Source organism: Simochromis diagramma, unplaced genomic scaffold (assembly GCF_900408965.1).
Source record: "Simochromis diagramma unplaced genomic scaffold, fSimDia1.1 OVJJ01000216.1, whole genome shotgun sequence".
NCBI classification, from domain to species: domain Eukaryota; kingdom Metazoa; phylum Chordata; class Actinopteri; order Cichliformes; family Cichlidae; genus Simochromis; species Simochromis diagramma.
In genome coordinates, this window is record NW_024386883.1 from 3,578,457 (window position 1) to 3,600,835 (window position 22,379).

Sequence of the window (22,379 nt, forward strand, 5' to 3'; positions counted from 1 at the left end):
AAAAAAAAATTTCTGCATTTCCAAACAAGAGGTACTCTATATCTGCCTATTCGCAGTTATGTCAGAGCACCTAAAGTTTAGATGCATCACAATGCTTCAGAATACACGGGAGATAAAGTGCTCGACAGCCCAACAGGGTGCCAAGCCATTAATAGCTCGTGGAAGTGAAATGAATTTAAAACACACAGAAAGCATTTTGAACCAATTTACTGTTGTCAAAGTTTTTTTTCTGGTCAATATGATGAAAATATCACAATGACTACTCACTGAATTACATTCCCAAAGATCTACAACAACACTACAAGTGTCAACAGGAATGTTTAGGCATGTACAAAACCCCTAAAATCTCAGTATTTTGCATCCTTTATTTCATGTAAGCAACAGTCTCAGCATGGTTTGTCAGTGAAAATCAAAAGGATAACAAAAAAGGCTGTTGCTCGTTTTAATTCAATGAAAATAAATTATACAGTCATGTGAACTAACATACAAAGTCTGTGCCACCACAGCACAGCAAATTACTGGGAAGTCATGAGCCACAATGAGTCTGTTAGAAGTGCAGAGGCTGACTGAGTGCTGTCACCATAAGTCATTTTATATTGGCATTTTCTATGAATGACACATCACCAGTCCAGGCATTACACAAGCTCAAAGCACCAGCCACCGTTGGTAGTAGTGTTGCAGGAGACAAAAATAATAACAGGCTGAAGACAGCAAGAAATTAGGAGGTAGTCATGTAGCAAATGGGAGAAGAAATGCTGAAATAGTTTAGGAGCCCACGTCTCAGCCAGACTTGAACAGCAGAATAGCCACTTGACCCAGGTAGAAGTAGATGAAATGCTTCGTCTCATGTGTCACATAGCTGCCAAAGTTCCTCCCAACAATGCAGTGCCATGTGGGGTTGTACTTCTTGTCAAACTCCTGCAGGGGAAGACACACGTTAGCATCTTCTTGGCAAAAATGCATGCAACAAGTTTGCGCTACTCATTTTACTTTGAAGCAACAGCAACATACCTTTTTGACATAGGCGGCGATATCCTTCTCAATGTTATACTTTTCCATGGCCTGCATGGCACAGTCCACTGCATCCTGCTGCATTTCATCAGACATGTCTGCGTTCTTGATCACAGCCTTCTTGTCACCCATGTTGGCTTTCTGACTGCAGGAGACAAAGCAATCTTTACCGTGTCCGCTCAGCTCTTACCTTCTCATGACATCACTGCTATCACACAATGTGCCTAAGGAAGCGGTCACTGGCTGCAGGGGTGCCTTTTATTTACTTTCATTTTGAATAGATGATTTACATGATTTGCAAGTGAGAGCTAAATGAAACCAGGACACTATCCAAAACAGCTGATGGAGATAGGTGTCCCTTTTATTGAGGTCCCTCGTAATTTAAGACATTAACATAAAGGGCCTTTTATGTTAGGATCACAAGAAATAGAAGCCATGCGTCGCTGGCATCATTATTTGGTAAATGTTGCTGGAATAGCCGAGTTTAACCATTGCAACACGCAGTATCGCTAATTTAACCCAACAATGGTGTAAGTGCTCCGATTACCAGGTTTGCAAATAATGTGCAGCAAGTAAGGTAAGAGCCTGAGAGCGTGGATGAGCACGCGGGGTACAGAAACCTCACCCCTCGCGCTGACCTGCTCACTGTGACAATTCGCAGCAAAGGTTAGAACCAAACGTGCATTTTACTCTTACCGTCTTTCAAGAAAGTCTTAACGTGCAACGGAGTGCGATGAAGGGACCAGCGCAGGTTTTTCCTTTATTTATGCAAGGAAGTGTGCCCCCGTGCGTTCCGCCCTCCACTTCACATTCACCACGTGATTGGCTCGAGCGAAGCCTCCACCCTGCCAATGGCGTGGTTTTACTTGCGGACAGCACCCCGCATCTTATTTCCACCCAGAATGCAACGTTTCACCCGTTCCCTCCCCCAACTTGCCCCTTTGATCCAGGTGATTGATGTGCAACCCCCCTCGGGCCCAAAATATGCACATTCATAACTAATAAAATAGTTATGAACAAGATTTTAGTTTTTTCAAATCATGTAAAAAACACAGGTTCAAATTGTCCTGGTTTGCTTTTTCTCTTTTTTCTCCCTTTTCCACAGTCCTCAGTACCTCACAGTAACATTAAATTATACCCGTTATGATCATTTTCAACTTCATATGTTTTATTCTTGGGCTCCCATTGCATGACTCATAATCATCCTTATTTATTCATGCTGGTATGTCTGTAATTTTATTTGGTGTCCATTTCTACCCTCTTTCAGAAAGGTAGTGTAGATAACCAAGACCCTAAACTGAGGCATTGCAAATGTGCCGAGAAGTTTACTTTCACTTATCACAAGCATAAACATCACAGTCCTTTTGTGTGTTAATGATTTCTTTGAACTGTTCTTTTTCCACAGTGTAGTGATTTTACAGCATACATCTTTAATGATTTTAAAGAAACAAGTTGGAATTATTTTGGATTTTCTATAATCCACAGAGAGTCAATTTTGTGCACACACTCGCTTAAATCATTTAAGTTGTGCTGAAAGTTCTACAGTGTTTTTTAATTTGATAAGACCTATTAACTTCTCATTGATTGTCACAATTGACTATAAATGGTAGTTTCTTTGCCAACACATAAAGTATTTATTTGACAGCAGTTGGTGGATTGACCAATGGGGAAGTCCAAGGAACTCTTCGGTGAAGATCTAAGGAAGAGGATTGTAGATCTACACAAGTTGAGAAGGTCTCTTGGAGTGATTTCTAAACAACTGCAGGCTCCAAGATCATGAGTTCAAACACAAGTACATAAGTACAAGTCATTCAGATGTGTTACCACTTTTCCAGTGTCTGGAAGAAGACCCAAATCCAAGGCTCAAGCAGGCTATTAACTGGAACTGCTGGAACACCATGGTGACCCTGCAGGGTCACTGTCCACTGTCACCATTAACTGAGATGTCAAGCTTGACTGAAATTTCCAGCCATGAACAAACCAAATGCCTGGAGATCCTTCATACCCCGTGAACATACCCCACGGTATGACACGGTATGGCCAACCATAGTGATGGTAGCATCATGTTCTGGAGCTGTTTAGCTGCCACTGGTACTGGTACACTGCACAAAGTGGATGGAATCATAAAGAAAGAGGGCTACCTCCAGATTCTTTAACTTCACCTCAAATTAAGAGCTAGATGTTTGGAACTTGGACCCAACTGGATGCTTCAACAAAAAAATGATCGCAAATACACATGAAAACAGGCTAACATTAATTTTCTGGAATAGCCTTCCAAAGTCATGACCTCAACCTCAGTGAAAATTTGTGGGATATGCTTAAAAGCTGAGTCCATGCCAGAAACCAACCAACAGAAGAGCAGTCAAATATCAGGCCAGAAATATGTCAGAAACTTGTAGACGTACTGTGTAATCTGATAAATCTGCAGAAATTGTACAAAAAAGAAAACCAGGAAAACAGGAAACTGATTTTTTATTGAAGCTTTTCAAGGTACTGGAGATTATATTTATCCTAATGAATATGCATCTTCTGCAGAAAAGCGCTGACCTAAGAGAAATGTGACATACATAAAGTCACATTCTCCTGTAACCTCCGAGTCTCCCCACCCTCCGTAAGTGTGTTCATGTTTAGCTTTACCACTCTCCTTATGTGCGTGGATCCATCCTGCACCTCCCAGCCCTCCTCCTGGATTACACCAAGCTTTGATCATGTTAATTTAAAAAAGAAAAATAATTCTCATCAGGAAGCCTTCCCGTGTGGAAAGAAATTTTCTTTCTGCTGTTTGAAGGCCAATTTAAAGTTTGAATATTTCTACAAAATGTTTCCACTTTGATGGGGTTATGTGGACAGGGTCAGGGGTCGGGATCCTCTCCCGGTAAACTGCTCCCATGCTCCTGCTCCATGTATCCATCCTGAAGCCTAATCCTAATCCGGCTCCGGAATGGGGAGACAATGAGCCCAGTCCAGACCTTCAGAATACCAGCAGAACCAAAGAGAAGGAGGCAAGTTAGAATCACACCTTCAGGAAAATGCTTAAAGAAATGTCAACAAATACAGCTACCAGGGACAGAACCATCACAGGACTTTATAATGTTTTAGAAAAATCTGCAGGGACTACTGAGAAGAATCACTGGACTTTAGGGGCTTGTCTAACCTTGCCAGTATGAACTTTAGAATGTGAGCATGCAACAAACAAAACCTTTACTACAACCACAAACATCTCATTACAGTAATCAGCTATATTCAAGCATATATTTATGGCTAAAATGGACTAAAGCCTTATCTTATGCAGATTTAGCGATATAGCGACCACAGCCATCATACCATTGGTACCATATCTGACTCCTCCTCTTCCTGCTTATCCTAATATGAACAGTCTCCTCTGTTCCCATCCTATCCCGCTCCTCTGAACTCTGAACAGAGAAACACAGGAAAGGGTCAAAATACAATTTTATAAGCAATGCTGGTAACAAATATATGTATATTAATATATATACATCCATAACAACCCCAGTATAAAAACCAAAACACAAAGCATACAATCCACACACAGGTTGGAACTGGAAGAGGAGGAGTACACACATAGGAAGGGACAAGTTTGCAGGAAAAAGGTTGAGATCATTGTGCGTGAAAAGGGTGAGAAAAGGATATAAGTAAAGGGGACATACATAAACCAGGAAAATTCAGCTGGTCTAAAGCAAAATAAATCCCGCAACAGAAATCTGGGGGAAAAGAAACACACAAGAGATGCAGGAAACAGTTAACACAGCAAATGGTCCATGGAGATCTGTTCTGTGAAGTCTGTCGTCTCCACTCTGAGACGAGCTGGTGGGATGAGCTGGTGGTTTATGTCATAGGAGGGGCGTCTAGGTGCGAGAGCGGGAGCGTCGGGGAGAGTAGTGAGGAGATCCTCTGCTGCGATGTGGGGAGTAGCTGCGTGACCCGCTGTTGCTCCGGCTTCGACTATGGCTACGAGAACGTGAGCAACCGTAGCTGGGGCTGCAAGGGCCGTCCATCTTTACGCGAATGTAGGCTGTCTCACCCTGAACATACAAACAGAAGAGCGGGAATGGCAAAAGAGCTGCTTGATTACATTAATTGTGGTTAAAAACATTTGGAAAAGATTGCTGCCCTCTTACAAAGAATCTCCACGAAAGAAATTAAACATGGTCTTAACATTGTACACCATCTGATTAGTGTCATTAATGTAGAATTTCACCATTTTCTTCACTCTCCCTGCTCGAAATTTTGTATCAGGACTTACCTTGGAAAATTTAAATCCTAAAATTTACTCCCAGAGCTATTCATTGCAGCGACCCTAACCTACCTCATGGGAGCAAAACTTGGTGTTATCCAATTTACGGATGGCGTAGGTCATGTCTTCCTTGCGTACAAACTCCACCACGCCAGTGCCATCACGGTACATGTCAGCATAACATACATCACCTGCCTCCCGCATGTGATCCTTCAGGTCCTGCCAACTCCCGCTGGGGGGAAGGCCTGACGTGAAGAATAGGGATGTTATAGGAAATGTAACACATTAAGGTGGGGAGGTAATAAGATGCGAGGTGACAAGATGCACGCGCCTACCTGAGACTATAACCCTGTACTCGGAGCGCCGTGACAGGGGACCATACTGTCCCCTTGGGGCTCCTAAAGCTCTGCCACCACCTCCCCTTCCACCTCCACTTCGAGGGAATTCAACACGCAGACGGTAGCCATCATAGTCGTAACCATTACGTCCATAAACAGCATCCTCTGCATCCCTGAAGAGTGATACTGACACTCACGCACTCCTCGGAACATGACAGAGGGTATCGACTTTTGACTTTTGGACTACTGAAGACTCAACATATCACTTTAATGTGTTAACGTAAAACTGAGCCAATCTAACAACAAGCATACAACTTTTTCTTAAGATTCAGAGAGGCAATTTGATGGTCTGTTTTCATTATCTCATTTGTAGTGCAGACAAATTAGAGTAGTCTTGTTGTCCAGTTTACCCTCAATGATAAAAAATGGTAAGGACAAAACAGTATGCAACCACAGACAGTATAAAATGTGTTGCCACCTACTGGCTTCTGAAGTCTGGGTTAAAAAGCTTGGAGGTGAGGATTTTTGCGCAGTCAAGCTGGTGCTTTGAAATAGGATGTGAGGAAAGAAGCTTCTCTTTGTGAAACCACATGCTTAAGTGGTTAGCCAATGAGCATTACCTTTGTGAAACTTAGTATGAGAAAGATTTAAAACCGTGACTCAATTTTTTAAATTCGGTATTACCCCAAATGAGTGACTGAACCCATAAACTCAGCAAAAAATTGTTTAGAAAGGTTAAGTAAGAAAGCCAGTTTCCCGTAGATTTACATAGGAACCAAAGTATTTTGAAACTGCAGTTATTGCCCCCTAGTGGCAATCAAATAGAATGCAGATTTAATTGCTTTCACTTTTCAGACTTGCAAAGCACATCTGTGTTTTATATTAAACCCATAAATAACCGAAGGCATTAAAAGCATTGCTTCACCCAAAATAAAATTGCAACATTGGTCTTAATTTACTTTTACAACATTATCTAAAATTGGCATAATTTTCTGAGGACACTTCTTACATGGAGAGACCAATACAGCTGTGTAAATAAATCACAGTGCACATTAATTAGACATGGGAAGTGTTTTTAGAGAAACGTCATTTCTTTATTAAAACACTCAGACCCCATCAGTCCCAGTGTCACTCTCCATGGTGCTGAAACAGCAAACTACAGTGGGGCAAAAAAGTATTTAGTCAGCCACCGATTGTGCAAGTTCCCCCACTTAAAATGATGACAGAGGTCAGTAATTTGCACCAGAGGTACACTTCAACTGTGAGAGACAGAATGTGAAAAAAAAAAAAAAAAAATCCATGAATCCACATGGTAGGATTTGTAAAGAATTTATTCGTAAATCAGGGTGGAAAATAAGTATTTGGTCAATAACAAAAATACAACTCAATACTTTGTAACATAACTTTTGTTGGCAATAACAGAGGTCAAACGTTTACTATAGGTCTTTACCAGGTTTGCACACACAGTAGCTGGTATTTTGGCCCATTCCTCCATGCAGATCTTCTCGAGAGCAGTGATGTTTTGGGGCTATCGCCAAGCAACACGGACTTTCAACTCCCGCCACAGATTTTCTATGGGGTTGAGGTCTGGAGACTGGCTAGGCCACTCCAGGACTTTCAAATGCTTCTTACGGAGCCACTCCTTTGTTGCCCGGGCGGTGTGTTTTGGATCATTGTCATGTTGGAAGACCCAGCCTCGTTTCATCTTCAAAGTTCTCACTGATGGAAGGAGGTTTTGGCTCAAAATCTCACGATACATGGCCCCATTCATTCTGTCCTTAACACGGATCAGTCGTCCTGTCCCCTTGGCAGAAAAACAGCCCCATAGCATGATGTTTCCACCCCCATGCTTCACAGTAGGTATGGTGTTCTTGGGATGCAACTCAGTATTCTTCGTCCTCCAAACACGACGAGTTGAGTTTATACCAAAAAGTTCTACTTTGGTTTCATCTGACCACATGACATTCTCCCAATCCTTTGCTGTATCATCCATGTGCTCTCTGGCAAACTTCAGACGGGCCTGGACATGCACTGGCTTCAGCAGCGGAACACGTCTGGCACTGCGGGATTTGATTCCCTGCCGTTGTAGTGTGTTACTGATGGTGACCTTTGTTACTTTGGTCCCAGCTCTCTGCAGGTCATTCACCAGGTCCCCCCGTGTGGTTCTGGGATCTTTGCTCACCGTTCTCATGATCATTTTGACCCCACGGGATGAGATCTTGCGTGGAGCCCCAGATCGAGGGAGATTATTAGTGGTCTTGTATGTCTTCCATTTTCTGATGATTGCTCCCACAGTTGATTTTTTCACACCAAGCTGCTTGCCTATTGTAGATTCACTCTTCCCAGTCTGGTGCAGGTCTACAATACTTTTCCTGGTGTCCTTCGAAAGCTCTTTGGTCTTGGCCATGGCGGAGTTTGGAGTCTGACTGTTTGAGGCTGTGGACAGGTGTCTTTTATACAGATGATGAGTTCAAACAGGTGCCATTCATACAGGTAACGAGTGGGGGACAGAAAAGCTTCTTACAGACAACGTTACAGGTCTGTGAGAGCCAGAGATTTTCCTTGTTTGAGGTGACCAAATACTTATTTTCCACCCTAATTTACGAATAAATTCTTTACAAATCCTACCATGTGAATTCATGGATTTTTTTTTCACATTCTGTCTCTCACAGTTGAAGTGTACCTCTGGTGCAAATTACTGACCTCTGTCATCATTTTAAGTGGGGGAACTTGCACAATCGGTGGCTGACTAAATACTTTTTTGCCCCACTGTATGTTCTGTCTGTTCAATCATTTTTTAATTGAAACACACACTTTTACAGAAAAGCTGGAAATAGAGCTGACCGCCTACTTTCAGTGGTATGAAGGATTTCATTAAATACAAATGGGAAATATCAGGGGGACTTACAGGGACGTTTTCAATGAGGTTTCAAGATATCTTGCTCGTCTTACTTCGTAATTGCTTTCTTTTACTTTTAATATAGTGTTTACTTAATTAAAAAAATTATTTAACTGTTTTAGCTAAATTCTAGTTACAGATGTTTATTTTTCTACTGATAAGTTCAAAGAACAACTCTCCTGTAAATCATTTTGAAGATAAATAGTTTAATTTGGTCAAACTTTGTGAAGCAAGTGCCAGGGATACTACTTTAAAAGGCTTTGCAAGGTTTACTGTTCAAATTAATCTGTTTATTATAATCTATATAATAGGGTCTTTGTGCAGACCTTTGAAAACATCTCTGGATAATACAGGTGGGAGTAGACCTGTGTACCTGAGATGACCATATTACAAATATCTGGTCACTATGGCATAATACAGAGCCAATAAAATGAAAACATCTGAAACCCAGCAGTCTGTATCCGGAACCTGTGAAACTAGTTGGTTAAAATCTATGGAAACTCATTTCTGCCACTTTCTAACTCACATTTTGGAGAAATAATACCAGAAACTGAAAAAGAATAAGGACATTTTGAGGTATTAAGTTAGAGTTTTGACTTGTGAATGGCATAAGTCAAAACTCTTTGTTTCTTCCTCCTTAGTGGTAGAAATAAGATTTCATAAAAAACTGAGCTTATAATTTAAAACCAATATTATCTTATTAACACCAGGGGCAGATCTACAGGGGGGCAGGGTTCAAATGTCCCCCTGGTGTAGAGCATTGCCCCTCAGCTTTTATATCCTTAAAATACTTGTAAAAACTAATTGCTTATTTATTTATTGGGAGGGGGTTTTGTTGTCTCATTTATACCTAAAATTGTCTGTTTTCTTAGAAGAGATAATGATACAATATATCGTTTTAAAGTGTTTTTTGTGGATATTTTGTTGACTCCATACACATACATTGCCCCAAAAGTAATAAATACAAATAAAAAACAAAACATTTTTAAGCACAATTACTTACAATTGTCACCCAAATTAACAATGACAACCATTTCAATATACATGCTTATTCTGAAGTACAATTCTAAAATGTGGGCATTAACATGAATCTCTTTGGCTTTAAAATCACCTTTAAAGTCTGTCCTGATATTTCGGTGTAAACATGAGTTAAAATGTGGCACTGCAGCCCACCTCGGGTCCTCAAATTCTACGAAGGCAAACGGCGGACCTCCTCTCCGGTTTTTCAGGTCAATATCGCGAATGATTCCGTATTTATAAAACACGTCCTCCACGTCTTTGGTGCGGATATCGGGAGGGAGATTCCCTACGTATATCCGACAGTCGTTGCTCCCCGCAGGTCGTCTAATCACACCTCCGCCGGACATGCTAGCGCTAGCAGCGAGCTAGGGTGACAGTTAAACGTCTGCGGCCCGAACAAGCAGTTAGGGGGGAAATAGATAAATAAAGACACAGCTTTTATCTGTAAAAATAAAATATGTGCTCACAGTTTAACTGGACTGGTGACATGAGTGCCAATACTGAGGAAGACCATCATGACACTACTGAATGGAGGCCAGGGACAGCGTACGTCACACGTACACGTAATAAAGCGGCAGACCGCTTCTACAAGTGCGAGACAAAACGTGATCTTAGATAAGAGCGAGACAAAATAGTTCTAGTATTTATACAAGTCGTGTTTCAGCACCCACTAGATTTTCAGCCATCACAGTTTAAACGTGCTGGCACAGACACAATCAAATACTTGCATTTTTTTTTCTTTTAAAGAAATGCCTTTATTTAAATAGGTATGTGATGATGAGACAAGAAAGCAGGAAAGACTGAAGCGGAATACGAACCCAGTTGCTATAAATGACCCTGAGGCTCAACTACTTAAGTAAACCAACACCGTTATTGAATAATAATGAATATCGTTAACCCCACTCTCAGACCTGGACAAACGGGAAGAGTTCTGTCAGGAAAGCCATTTGGCATAAAATCTGTCCAAGACCAGATTAACAACAACTGCCTCCAGAGCTGTTGCACAATAGTGTGCCTGAAGATGATAGAAGAGTGGGGAAGATGTTAATCTTTTCTTCTCTCACTGCCTCCTAACACTAACAAGAGACAGCACAAGCAAAGAAGACAGAAGGCAAAGATGGAGGTGGCAAAGTTGAAGTTAAGAATGTCATTGAAAATTACCAGAATGGACAAAATTAGAAAGTAGTAGATCAGAGGGACGGCTTAATTTGAACAATTTGAAGACAAAGTTAGGGAGACAAGGCAGAGATGGTTTGGACATGTGCAGAGGATGCATAGTGGGACGATTGTAGTTCAGGGGGTTGAGAAGCTCATCTGTAACCGGAAGGTTGCCAGTTCGATCCCCAGCTCTCTGTCCTGGTTGTTGTGTCCTTGGGCAAGACACTTTACCCTACCACCTACTGGTATTGGCCAGAGGGGCCGATGGCACGATATGGCAACCTCGCTTCTGAGTGACTGAATTGTGAAGTGCTTTGGGTGCCTAGAAAAGCGCTATATAAATGCAATCCATTATTATACTAGACAGATGGAGTTGCCAGGCAGGAGTAAAAGAAGACCTCAGAGAAGATTCATGGATGTAGTGTAGGATATACAGAGGACTGATGTCATAGAGGACAGGGTGAGATGGAGGCAGATGATCCATTGTGGAGACGTCAAAGTGGACCAGGCAAGAGGAAGAAGAATGAGGCAAATCTGGCTTCATCATAAGAGACAAAGAAGTGTAGAGTGCGGGACTGAAAGATCTGAAAGAGGTAGCACCTTGGCAAACAGTGCTCCTGCTAAGCTATGAGATTTTTAAGACAATGAAATTAACAGCAGCCACCTAGAGGAATATGTTCAAATACTCTGTACACACTATTTTTAATGCAGTGAAAGAAAAAAGTCAGTTCATCTAATGTTGTAGAACGTTTTATTAAAAGAGAATAAAGCTTTGAGATAATCGAGATCATGTGTAAGAAAATCAGAAGTCAGCCACCGCTAGAAAAAAAAAAAAAAAAAAGACCAAAAAGAAAAACAAAACAAAAGAAAAAAAAAGATACAAACCACATTAAAGTTACGATCCCTTGTCTCCTCCCAGACTTCCCTCTTCACCCCTCCCTCCCTCCTCCACTGGTAACGGTTTTCCACTATTTACCACTCCTTACGCGTGTGGATCCATCCTGCACCTCCCAGCCCTCCTCCTGGATTTGATCCATGCTTTTCTCTTCTTTTTAATTATTTAAAAAATAAAAATAAACGGTGCGGCACTGTGTAGCCAGTAAGTCTGTCTGTGAGGTCCCACACAAAAAGGGAAATTTTGGAAAATTCGAAAGCCAATTTTCTCTGAATATCGCACTACAATGGTTCCGGTTTGATGGGTTTATGTGGACAGGGCCAGGGGGTCGGGATCTTCTCCCGGTAAAAACGCTCCTATGATCCTGCTCCATGTATCCATCCTGAAGCCTAATCCTAATCTGATCCTGAATCCTGATCCAGCTCCGGAATGGTGAGACAATGAGCCCAGTCCAAACCTTCAGAATACCAGCAGAACCAAAGAGAAGGAGGCGAGTTAGAATCACACCTTCAGGAAAATGCTTGAAGTAATGTAAATAAATGCAGCTACCAGGGAGTTTACTTTGAGAAAAAGGAGAAAACCATCTATAATCAAGCCCAAAATACAAAGATTTACTTTGTATGATAAAGGATGAGAAGAAGCACCAAAAAAAACCAAAAAAACCAAAAGAAAAAACTTAACTACTGAAAACATTCAAACTGGGCCCTATTGTCAGATTTATGCTTTTTGAAAAAAGAAAAAAGAAAAAATGAACAGCCTTATAATTTCACAGTTGACAAGGCACAGCCATCATACCATTGGTGCCACATTTGACTCCTCCTCCTCCTGTTTATCCTAATATGAACTGTTTCCTCTGTTCCCATCCTATCCTGTTCCTCTGAACTCTGAACAGAGAAACACACAAGAAGGTCAAAAAGACAGCAGTATTTCGCCTGAAGGAAGTTAAAAAATAAAAAAAATAAAAAATAAAAATAAAAAAAAGAATCTTTGCAAATGAAGCAAAAAAACATTCAACACTCAACCAGGACAATCAGGAGAAGAGAGGTACACAGATGAATTAGAGATGACACAGCAGAAGCAGAACACGTTTTGAGAGAAGAGAAGAAATAATGGAGCAAAACTCGGTCATGTGCACGCTCAACTGGTCTGCAAAAATTAGAATGGAAAATAAAACTGCAGGTGGGTTGGTGTCGGTTAGGGAAGGAAGCACACACCATGACAGCATACATAGGTGACACACGAGATGATCCTTGATGAATACACAGGATTCGTTGAGTAATGTGAAGATTTCCACTCTGGCTCTTAGGTCAGGCTTGCCTAGGTGCGAGAGCGGGAGCGAGAGCGGGAATGGGACCGGGAGCGGGAGCGAGAGCGGCGGGGAGAATATCGGGGAGATCCTCTGTTGCGGCGTGGGGAGTAGCTGCGTGATCCACTCTTGCTCCTGCTTCGACTGCGGCTACGAGAGCGAGAGCGACCGTAGCTGGGGCTCCGAGGGCCGTCCATCTTCACACGGATATAAGCCGTCTCACCCTGAACACAAACATGAGCACACATCACCGACCATTCCTTTTCCTGTTATATGAAACCCACATACAGAAATAGCTAACCACATTTTTTCCTGGTTGATGTATTAGTCATAAATAAACAGACATACTGCTGCACAACAACCTCAATCCACACATCAGAATTTTAAATTGCATTCACAATCAGCCAATTCATCATTCAGTAAGATCGTTTCTGTTAATATAAAACAGATAAGCCAATTATTGATTCTTATCACCAGGAAATCTTTACAGTTGAGCATTTTGCTTTACTTACTGCAAATTAACTGTCACATTCCTTACAATGTTTAAGTAAGCTTTTCAATGTCTGTGTTGGCTCTCAGTCATCTGGGTAATGGTAGTCTTAACAGCTTTAAGAGATTGGAGATAAAGGAGGAAGAAAAAAAAAAAAAAAAGGCATCAAGACTTCTTTAGGTTTACAAAGACGTTTCACTTCGCAGCCAACAGGCTCCTTCAGTTCTAAGTGATCCTGAAGGTCTCCTACCCATCTGTGGTAGCAATAAGGAGCAAGAAAAAGCATCAGTGCCAACTGATTCACAAGGTTGGAACGACGATTGGCCAGAATTTGGAGGACGCTCAAATTGCTCTCCATCTTGGACAATCCATCTCACCCACTCCACAATTCTGAGGTAAAAGAGTTAGTTCTCCCTCAGGCCGACATTCCTGACATTTTCTGTGAAACTGTAACTAACTGTCTTTCTGTAACAGGCTAATTTTTATTCTTTATCCTGCCACTGTAACAAAACAATTTCCCTTGTGAGATCAATAAATCATATAAAACAAATGGTGGAGAGTCCCGGGTAATTAAAGTGTAGCAGCATTTGTTCCCTTTGGCAGCGGCTCCAAGTATCATTGACCCATTACTGATCATGTGAGTCAGCACATGAGCCAAGGTGGGTTAATGCTACATTTTGTTGTCAAGGTATGCTGCCTATGAATTATTTAGTTCCTGGGTCTGGTCTGACTTTACAAGTGGCACATCCAAGTTCAGGGGGTGTTCCAGATTAAATTTCTGACTGGAAAACAGAAATTCTGACATCAGGAACACACCATAAATATCTGTAACTATTTGTTTTCCGTTTGATTAAAGGTGAAACCTCTTTGCAAGCCTAAAGAAGTCCAGTTGTCGCCTTTTTTTTCTTCTTCTTAAGACTAAGCTTTTCAAGTTAGTCCTTATTAAGAGAGTCTGACATTGTGAGGATTTACATACCTCATGGGAGCGAAACTTTGTGTTGTCCAGTTTACGGACGGCGTAGGTCATGTCTTCTTTGCGTACAAACTCCACCACACCAGTGCCATCACGGAACACATCAGCATAACATACATCACCTGCTTCCCGCATGTGATCCTTCAGGTCCTGCCAGCTCCCGCTGGGGGGAAGGCCTAACAAGTAAATAACAACAAAAGTTTTGTAAGCTTTACACATACAACTACACACTTTTAAACTAGAGACCACAACCTTCAGATAGAAAAATACACCACTCACCTGAGACAACCACCCTGTTCTCCGAGCGTCGGGATGGGGGACCATACCTTCCCCTTGGGGGTCCCATTCCCCCTCCTCCTCCTCCCCCTCCTCCAGCACCACCACCACCACCTCCACCTCCTCTTCCACTTCTAGGGAACTCCACACGCAGACGGTAGCCATCGTAGTCATATCCATCACGCCCATAAACAGCATCTTCAGCATCCCTGTGAAATCGAACAGTGAAATGAATAATCTAATACCAATAATGCAAACAAACATGCAGTTTTACTCGTATCTCAGTCTTTGTCACAGACCATTTAAAAATGGGGAGGAAATTAGCCTCTTATAGTGGACTTATAGATGATAGATATTTTGTTAAATCGTTTAATTGGTATCTTGATCATTACCCATCAGCTAAAAAGTGGTTTGGTAGTAGCCCATTTGCAAGCACATTCACAGGTACTTAACGGGGTAAACCGCCAATTAACGTGGCCTCCTGCAGGCCTCAACAACACACATTTCACGACAATCCAAAAAGAGCTCCAATTACTCGACTCAAACCTTCTCCTAAACCAAATTCTTGCTACAGGTTATATCCAGTCAACTCGCACGTTGTGTCCCCTTATTTGGGTGTAGCTGGCTAACTGTGGAGATAACAGGCAGACGTGGCGGCGGGACAATGCGGCTCACCTCGGGTCGTCGAACTGCACGAAAGCAAACGGTGGTCCTCCTCTTCGGTTCTTCAGATCTATATCACGAATACTTCCGTACTTGTAAAATAAGTCTTCCACGTCTTTTGAACGTATGTCGGGAGGGAGATTTCCCACATATATCCGACAGTCGTTACTCCCCGCGGGTCCTCGAATGAGACCGCCAGACATGATGGCGCAACGCGAGGGAAGTTAGCAAGCCGGCTAATAGATCAACTTTTGGTAAAAAAAAAAAATGACTAGAGTGGCGCCTAGATAGTAAGCGGCATGTACGAACTACGCGTTAGAGATTCGGTTTAAGCTACACCTTAATAAAAATTGAAACACTTCGAAGCGGAATCCAAACAACGAGATAAGCAAGGGCTAAAAGTTGCAAGCAGAAGCTACCGATAACGGATTCTTCTTCACAGGGTACGTCTAGCTTTAAAAGGCGTATACCGCCACCTATCGGAGAGTGGGGTTACACTTTAAAGCGTAACCCGTAACCTGAGCCACAGCTGTTCAGATGGTAGGGTTATCTACCAGTCTGAAGCTCAGTGGATTGATCTATAAATCCTCGAGGAAGATCCTAAACCCCATTGATTAGAGTGTGAGTGAACGTGTTAATGTTAGAAGGCGTTTAGGTATACATACCGAGTGTATGAACAACTGTATAATTGGTAAATGTGCTCTGATTGCTCAGGCGCCCAGCCCATTAGGTATTGTGCAACAACAAAAGACAGAACTTTAGTTTTTATTTCTTAATAACATGAGAAATAAAATAAATAAACTGAAGCTTTCAGCCATGCAGTGTCAGACAGTCGCTGCAATCACTCAGTACATCAGGTATAAATCCTTGTACAAAACAATATGAGTTGTAAACCCCAAACCACAATGGTTCACATGAGCCTTTTCAGGCCACTAACGAAATGGTTTGTTCATACAGTTTCTTTGTTCTTCTTCTCCTGCTTGAGTGCCTCTTATTCCTTTTTGGCTTGCTTTTCTCTGCGTCTCTGCCTGGCCTCCGACACTATTTTCAGCATTGAGAGCAGAATAGGCACGCACATGGGCAAGAAGAGTGGTATGTAGATAGCAAACTTCTGATCGTCTGGAAAGTAGAGCAGGTGAAGGAGCGAAGGGTCGAAGAATGCTTTCTCCGAAGCTAAGATGGCCTCTTTGCTGTACTGCAGAGCAAAGCCGAGGTTTCCGACCTCCAGCTCAGCCATGGCCAGCTGCAGGGACGTGACAGCACTGGACACCTGCATATTAGCAAAATAGATCACAGGTTATGTATTATTATTGTTATTATTATGAAATTAGAGGAGACTACCTAATTGTTAGGCGTAAGATACCACTCTGATACCGAGACTGAAATGGCCTTTTGTTTTATTTTGGTTCATTCGGTTTGTCTTTGTGTTCATATATGCAGTCTTCGTGTGACATGAAAGTGTTATTTTTTGGTTTTCCATAGGGCGATTTTTTTGTGTGTCTTTTCTTTAAAAAAAAAAAAAAGGCATTGACAAAATTTAGAGTCAGAATTTCTAGGTGTGCACCCAAGTGGCAAAAAGCTTCTAATTTTGTGGCTTCAGGTCCTCATCTTTGCTTTTTGCATATGATGTGGTTCATCAGGTGGTCGCCTCCAGTTCACTTTGGAGCAGTTCACAGCTGCATGTGATGCAGCAAGAATGAGAACTAGCACTTCCATGTCTGAGACCACAGATCTATGCCAGGTGGAGTGCCCAGTCAGGGTTAAGCTCAAGTTGCTGCCCCAAATGGGGGATTTTTCAGTATCTCGGGCTCTTGTTGAGTGAGATGCAGACAAAGGCAGACAGAGGGACAGGTCTGCAACTTTGTCCACTAGCTTCTCGGTACTAACTCAAAAGAATGAGAACGTGGATATAAGCAATATAAATGAGCTTTCTCCGAATGTTGGCTGACCTCTCCCTAGAGACAGGCAAGGGTTTCAGTCATCTAGGAGGGGCTCAGAGTAGAGGAGCTGCTCCTCCACATTGCAAAGAGCCAGCCAAGGTGGCTCAGCCATCTGACTAGGATCCCTCCTGGGCATGTCCTGTTCCTGGCCTGTCCTTCTGGGAGGATGCACCAGGGCAAACCCAAGACATGCTGTAGAGATTACATTTCTTGGATGGCCGAGAGACCGAGGGTATGCCTCTGTGTTCCCCGGGCTGCTGCAATGGCGATCTGGACACGGATAAGTGGCAGAAGATGCATGAATGGGTTTTATTATTCTATTAGTTTAGGGAGAGAGGTTCTGGGTCCCACAGCCTCCTGTGTGGCTGGCCTGGACTCCTTCTATGTTTATCTTACCGTCTTCCAGGCCTCCAGACCTTCATTCTTTTTAAATAAAATAAGTATTGCTGACAAATTCAAACTCTGGTGTGGCATCCTCTTTATATGTTGCAGTCACTGAGATTAATTGAGCTTTTTTGGGTTTTTTTTTACTTTTTGAGCTGGCTGTGACAACAGAAATAGTTTCTGATTTTGTTTTTTATGTTTCTAATTTCAGCTTATGTAGTGTGATTGCTGATGTTGTTCCTGACTTCCCCCAGCTAGGTTCTGATTGTACTACATTAAACAGATGCTCTTCTGGCCAATCTTTGTTACCTGCCAGTGCAAATGAACCAGAAGCCCCTCAGAGTAGAAGCTTACTAACTAACTTTAGTTTGCGTCCTCACTACTATGTCGCTAGTACAATAATACAATTATTAAAAGAAGGATGAATTTTGGATTTTTGTCTTCAGGTGATGAGCAGGAAGTAGCTTGTTTATTGTTGATTAACTGACAATAACAAAATATTTAACAACAAAATAAAGTCACATATGACAGTTTTAAATTCAAACTGAGAAACCAAAACAATGACATAAATCTCCAGAATCAAAGTTAAGATGTGTTAAGAAATCTACGCACATGCACAATTTTGCTACATGGAGCAAACGCATAACTACTAAAACACCTTCACCTTACCTGCTGTGCAATGTTGTCATTGATAACAATGTTGCCTATCTGGTCCAGCAACTGCGCCAGAGAGGTGATGGTGGTGGTTGCTGTTGCAATGTTTTCCACACTACGACTCCACATGAGGCGATCCAGCTCCCAGTCAGCTAGTCCTGTGCTACCACACGGTGCCACGAGGAAGCCAGGTGGGGGGCTTAATGACTGCACGCCCAGCAACAACCTGACAGGACACGGCACATGAAGGTTACTTTGTGTCGAGAGGAAAGAAAACGACTGCCGCACTGCGGGTTAACACTTACCGAAGCTGGGCAAGGAAGACTCCCATCACTTTAGCCATGTTAATGTTGACGTGAACAGGGAACTCCGTCTCCGACCCATAAAAACCATTCACGTTATAAACCTGCAAAAACATGGATAAATATAGGTTACAATACCCAACATAACAAAATAAACATGCAGCTCTCCCTCAGCGTTGCTCTTCGTTCTTCTTACCATGATTCCACCCCACCGTGGAGAGTGAAACGCATTGGAAGGGACTTCCTGTTTCCTGTGATCGTGGATGTAAAGGGGTGAATGACGAATATCCGGGACATACAGCAGAAAATTTAACACAGGGTTAGAAGATGCCGCATTAGAGCCTGGAAGTCAAACGCAAAAAAGAAAAAAAGAATTAAAACATATTGTATTTAAATACAGCAGAAAAAGCTAAACCATGATCATTTAAAAAAAGCAGACTTTTACCAAGTCTAGCCTCCACCGGGTTGATGACATGTGCAAGGCTGTCAGCATTGAGCGTGTAAGCCTCGAAGCTGCTGTCAAAGCGTGGGGTCACTCCGAGCATGGTGTAGTACAAGGTCTATAAAAAAGGAAAGGTAAACCTTAACTTCCAATAATTGAGCATCTTTTCTTTGTCATAATGGGGACTGTGCATTAACAGCACCTGAGAGTCCATGCTAAAGTTAGCCAGAGGGGACAGTTTTGTAAGCAAAGGCTGGATGTATGTCTGCACGGCACCCTCAATGTCCCAGTGCAGCTGGTGTGACTTTGGATCAGGGTTTAGCAGACTGAATGTGATCTCATAACCTGACAGGAAGATAAGAACAATCAAAGAAAAGACACAAACGTGTTCTCAGAGTTAAACCTGGAGCCAAATTACCAACCTGGGCTAGATTTGAAGGCTCTCATGCTGTCAGCAATGCTCTCTTTGTTGCCAGGTCTAAAACGGACTCTGTCGCTGAGTGCAACGGTGATGTCAGTGTGGCTAAAAGACATCACTTGGAGCACCTGCTTGATCTGGGGCTCCAACTGAGCCAGCAATTGCTCTAGTGTCTTGCCCACTCTCATCTGGGCGCTGATACGCACCAGGGCTGTCCTTCGCTGACCGATATACACATTCACATCCTGAAAGGCATGAAGGTGCAATGCATACTTTATTATCTTTGTCTTACCTGGAATATAACAAATAATTAATTGTGTTTCAAGCTCTGCAGAAGGTACTCTATTTACAATCTGTGACAGTAAATTATATTTTCTTCATTATCCTTTTTTCTAATAGTAATTAGCATGGAGTGATCACACTCATGAAATACAATAAAAAAGCTTCAGTTTTACCTCAGGCAGCAAAGAAGAGGACTCCGGCATCACATACACAACTAAAGAACCGCGCGGACTCTCACTGAGCATGTGCAGAGACAGATCTGCCTCTAAAGCAGAAAAATTAGCGTGATTATCAGCTGTGCTTTCTTTGAGAAAAAATGTCAAATGTCAACATCTGAAGTACCACAAGTTGGATTTGACAGGCTGCTGCTCACCTGCAGCAGTCGGCTTTTTCAGGGCATCTTCCTCCATGATTGTAGCTGTGCGGTACTTTGTTTCATACCTGTACCTCAATGTTGTGTCCTCTGGAAAGAAAGTTTGAGAGTCAAACAACCTTGCAGGCTTCATATTCTGTGACCGCAGAATCATAAACTGCATGAGCAAATCACCATCCACTGTATGTTCCTCATCCTGCGTCTGCGTCAACGGGACCTTTTTCTGCTGTTCTGGCGTCACGGTGCCGCGTGCAAACACAACCTCGACATCAGCGCTCAAATGCAGCTGCAAAATAAGAAATAACATAGAGATAAGAATGTATTACACAAGGAAGATCAATCAACTACAAGGCATGAGAGATAAATGGAAACACTAAAAAACCTGCAGTTTAGCCAGATCTTTGATCTGACTGACAGGTAACCAGGCACGGTATGTCTCAGTTGTTCGCCACCACAAAGGGACTCCCACAATGATGACAACGGCTGCTATGGATAGAGCAGCAAGCTGACCTCGTCGACGCTCTGGGAGACAAACACACAGTATTGTTGTTTGAAAGATTTTCACTGATGATAAATCTGCTAATTATCTATCAATTAAAAATGGAGTACAGTAGAAATTAAAGTATACATTTGAAATACACCCATTTTAAATTAAATAACAGCTTAGTTAAAATAAACACTGTTTCACATTAAAATGACTAACTGTAACAATCGATCTATTACCAAAATAACTGCAGTAAAACTTCATTTAAACAGATAACTGACCAATTATTTCAGCTCTAAATGCCGACGTTCAAACCTAACTTGGGATTCAGGCTAAAACAAAATCAGATCATTTATATAAGCACCAGCAAACATAATCAGAGTTTACCATGGTGTTTAAACTAAAAATACTCAATTGTTAAAAAATGAAATAGTTTTTTTTTTTTTTTTTTGCTTCTGGAAATCATTGAACAATATGTTAAATATAATATTTTAAAATAGGTTACACGCACTCACTGGCCACTTTTTTAGTCACAATTTGACATCAACAGCATAAAGGTAGGGATCCACCTTGTCTTGTATCAACAGTACAGGCATCTGGTGGTGTAACTGGTGTGGGGGATATGCTCTTGGCCCCTTAGCACCAACTGAGCCTCGTTTAAATACCATACTTGAGTTTTGTTGCTGACCATGTCCACCCCTTTGTGACTACAGTGTGGGATCGAACTCAGTAGTCTCACGGTGTACCTAATAAAATATCCGGTGACTGTATATTATGACAGAGGATTTTATCCCAATCCTTGACCCCTACGTACCCTCGATATGTCCAGACTGGTGACCACTGACTGAGTAAGACATTTGTGTCTATCATGCTGCATCAACTACAGTGTCTTACATGGTTGTAAACGAGGCTCAGTGTAAACATTAGGCATATTACTGCCCTTTGTGGAAGCTTTACTATCGTAAGTATTCCTTTAATTAAAATATATATATTTAAAAACACAAAACAAAAACAAATCATGTAGTAAACAGCAGGTGTTCTTCCAGTGGCAGGGCATCACCCCTGCAACTGAGGCTAGCTAGCCATTAGCTTCAAAGGGTCATAACATGGAGAAAACGGCTCCTGTTAGTCCGCTATGGTTGCACTCTGTACAAAGGTTCATGTTTAATAAATCTAACGTAAACCAATGAAAATTAAACACTTAATAAGAATTAAATAATTTACACTCATTTCAGTTACGAATCTACTCACCCACTTCCGTGATAGCCATTTCTTCCAATGAACTGGGAGGGAGCACTCGTGGATGCCAAGCAGCCAGCAGCACCGATCACATGACCAATTTTTAAACGTATCTAAGCGGTTCTTCACGTGAGGACGAAAACAGAACCGTGGTTCATACAGATAGCTTACATTAAATTAAATAGGATCAAATATTTGCATATACACCTGTCTGCCCGTATAGTTCTAAAAAAGTGTTAGGGCTGTACGTTGTTGTGCAAAGGATTGCAGGAGTGAAAATGACCGTCGGCGCAACCTGTAAAAGAATTAAACGCACAAACACACTGTGATAAATGTGGGTATTCAGCGCCATCTGTGGTAGCTTTAATTACGACAGGCTCAATTCATCTTCGTGAATGCATAAATTCCTTGAGCAACCAACAAAAGTGAGTATGCTTAGTGTTATTTACACGATTAACACATATGATCCTTAGTCTGCTGCCCCAGCAGCATGCCCGCAACATGTGGAAAAACAAGTCCACCACAGCCCTGTACTCTATCTCATCACTCTCGCTATTGCATCCAACCACCACAGACT

The 22,379-nt window shown here is 42.0% G+C and overlaps 3 protein-coding genes and 1 pseudogene across 5 annotated transcripts; all 4 read right to left on the bottom strand.

Annotated features, from left to right (window-relative positions):
* Positions 1-191: 191 nt before the first annotated feature.
* dynll2b (dynein, light chain, LC8-type 2b) lies at positions 192-1,838 on the bottom strand. Of its 2 annotated transcripts, none has more exons than XM_040033122.1 (3): positions 1,708-1,838; positions 1,012-1,156; positions 192-918 (listed from the first exon to the last, which is right to left on the bottom strand). In XM_040033122.1, the coding sequence occupies exons 2-3, from the start codon at positions 1,141-1,143 to the stop codon at positions 781-783; spliced, it is 270 nt and encodes an 89-aa protein (XP_039889056.1). In that variant the 5' UTR covers positions 1,144-1,156; positions 1,708-1,838; the 3' UTR covers positions 192-780. The 2 variants fall into 2 exon arrangements, with proteins under 2 accessions (XP_039889056.1, XP_039889057.1); XM_040033123.1 differs by having other exon boundaries at positions 1,012-1,152; positions 1,708-1,821.
* Positions 1,839-3,466: 1,628 nt separating this feature from the next.
* LOC120734349 lies at positions 3,467-11,308 on the bottom strand (annotated as a pseudogene).
* A 432-nt stretch (positions 11,309-11,740) lies between these two features.
* LOC120734350 (serine/arginine-rich splicing factor 1B) lies at positions 11,741-15,824 on the bottom strand. Of its 2 annotated transcripts, XR_005696000.1 has the most exons (5): positions 15,297-15,824; positions 14,625-14,830; positions 14,349-14,521; positions 12,791-13,106; positions 11,741-12,460 (listed from the first exon to the last, which is right to left on the bottom strand). XR_005696000.1 is itself a non-coding variant. In XM_040033121.1 (4 exons), exons 1-4 carry the CDS (start codon positions 15,485-15,487, stop codon positions 12,894-12,896), a joined length of 783 nt encoding a protein of 260 aa, XP_039889055.1. In that variant the 5' UTR covers positions 15,488-15,823; the 3' UTR covers positions 11,741-12,893. The 2 variants fall into 2 exon arrangements, 1 of the variants encoding a protein (XP_039889055.1); XM_040033121.1 differs by having other exon boundaries at positions 11,741-13,106; positions 15,297-15,823.
* A 206-nt stretch (positions 15,825-16,030) lies between these two features.
* Positions 16,031-21,945, bottom strand: pigs (phosphatidylinositol glycan anchor biosynthesis, class S). The gene is made up of 12 exons (XM_040033111.1): positions 21,815-21,945; positions 20,462-20,601; positions 20,254-20,365; positions 20,080-20,169; positions 19,880-19,971; positions 19,429-19,669; positions 19,209-19,351; positions 19,010-19,124; positions 18,761-18,906; positions 18,568-18,668; positions 18,278-18,488; positions 16,031-16,554 (listed from the first exon to the last, which is right to left on the bottom strand). The coding sequence occupies exons 1-12, from the start codon at positions 21,831-21,833 to the stop codon at positions 16,276-16,278; spliced, it is 1,689 nt and encodes a 562-aa protein (XP_039889045.1). The 5' UTR covers positions 21,834-21,945; the 3' UTR covers positions 16,031-16,275.
* Positions 21,946-22,379: the final 434 nt, after the last annotated feature.

Bases quoted from the DNA above. Each gene is read 5' to 3' on its own strand.
- dynll2b (XM_040033122.1), bottom strand. From the start codon at position 1,143: ATGGGTGACAAGAAGGCTGTGATCAAGAACGCAGACATGTCTGATGAA. The intron at 919-1,011 runs GTATGTTGCTGT...CTTCCCCTGCAG, and splicing joins TCGCCGCCTATGTCAAAAAG to GAGTTTGACAAGAAGTACAA.
- LOC120734350 (XM_040033121.1), bottom strand. From the start codon at position 15,487: ATGTCTGGCGGTCTCATTCGAGGACCCGCGGGGAGTAACGACTGTCGG. The intron at 14,831-15,296 runs GTGAGCCGCATT...TCGATTTCACAG, and splicing joins GTGCAGTTCGACGACCCGAG to GGATGCTGAAGATGCTGTTT. The intron at 14,522-14,624 runs GTGAGTGGTGTA...TTTACTTGTTAG, and splicing joins GAACAGGGTGGTTGTCTCAG to GCCTTCCCCCCAGCGGGAGC.
- pigs (XM_040033111.1), bottom strand. The intron at 19,972-20,079 runs GTGAGCAGCAGC...TTTCTGCTTTAG, and splicing joins GAAAAAGCCGACTGCTGCAG to AGGCAGATCTGTCTCTGCAC. The intron at 18,489-18,567 runs GTAAGTGTTAAC...GTGTCCTGTCAG, and splicing joins GTCTTCCTTGCCCAGCTTCG to GTTGTTGCTGGGCGTGCAGT.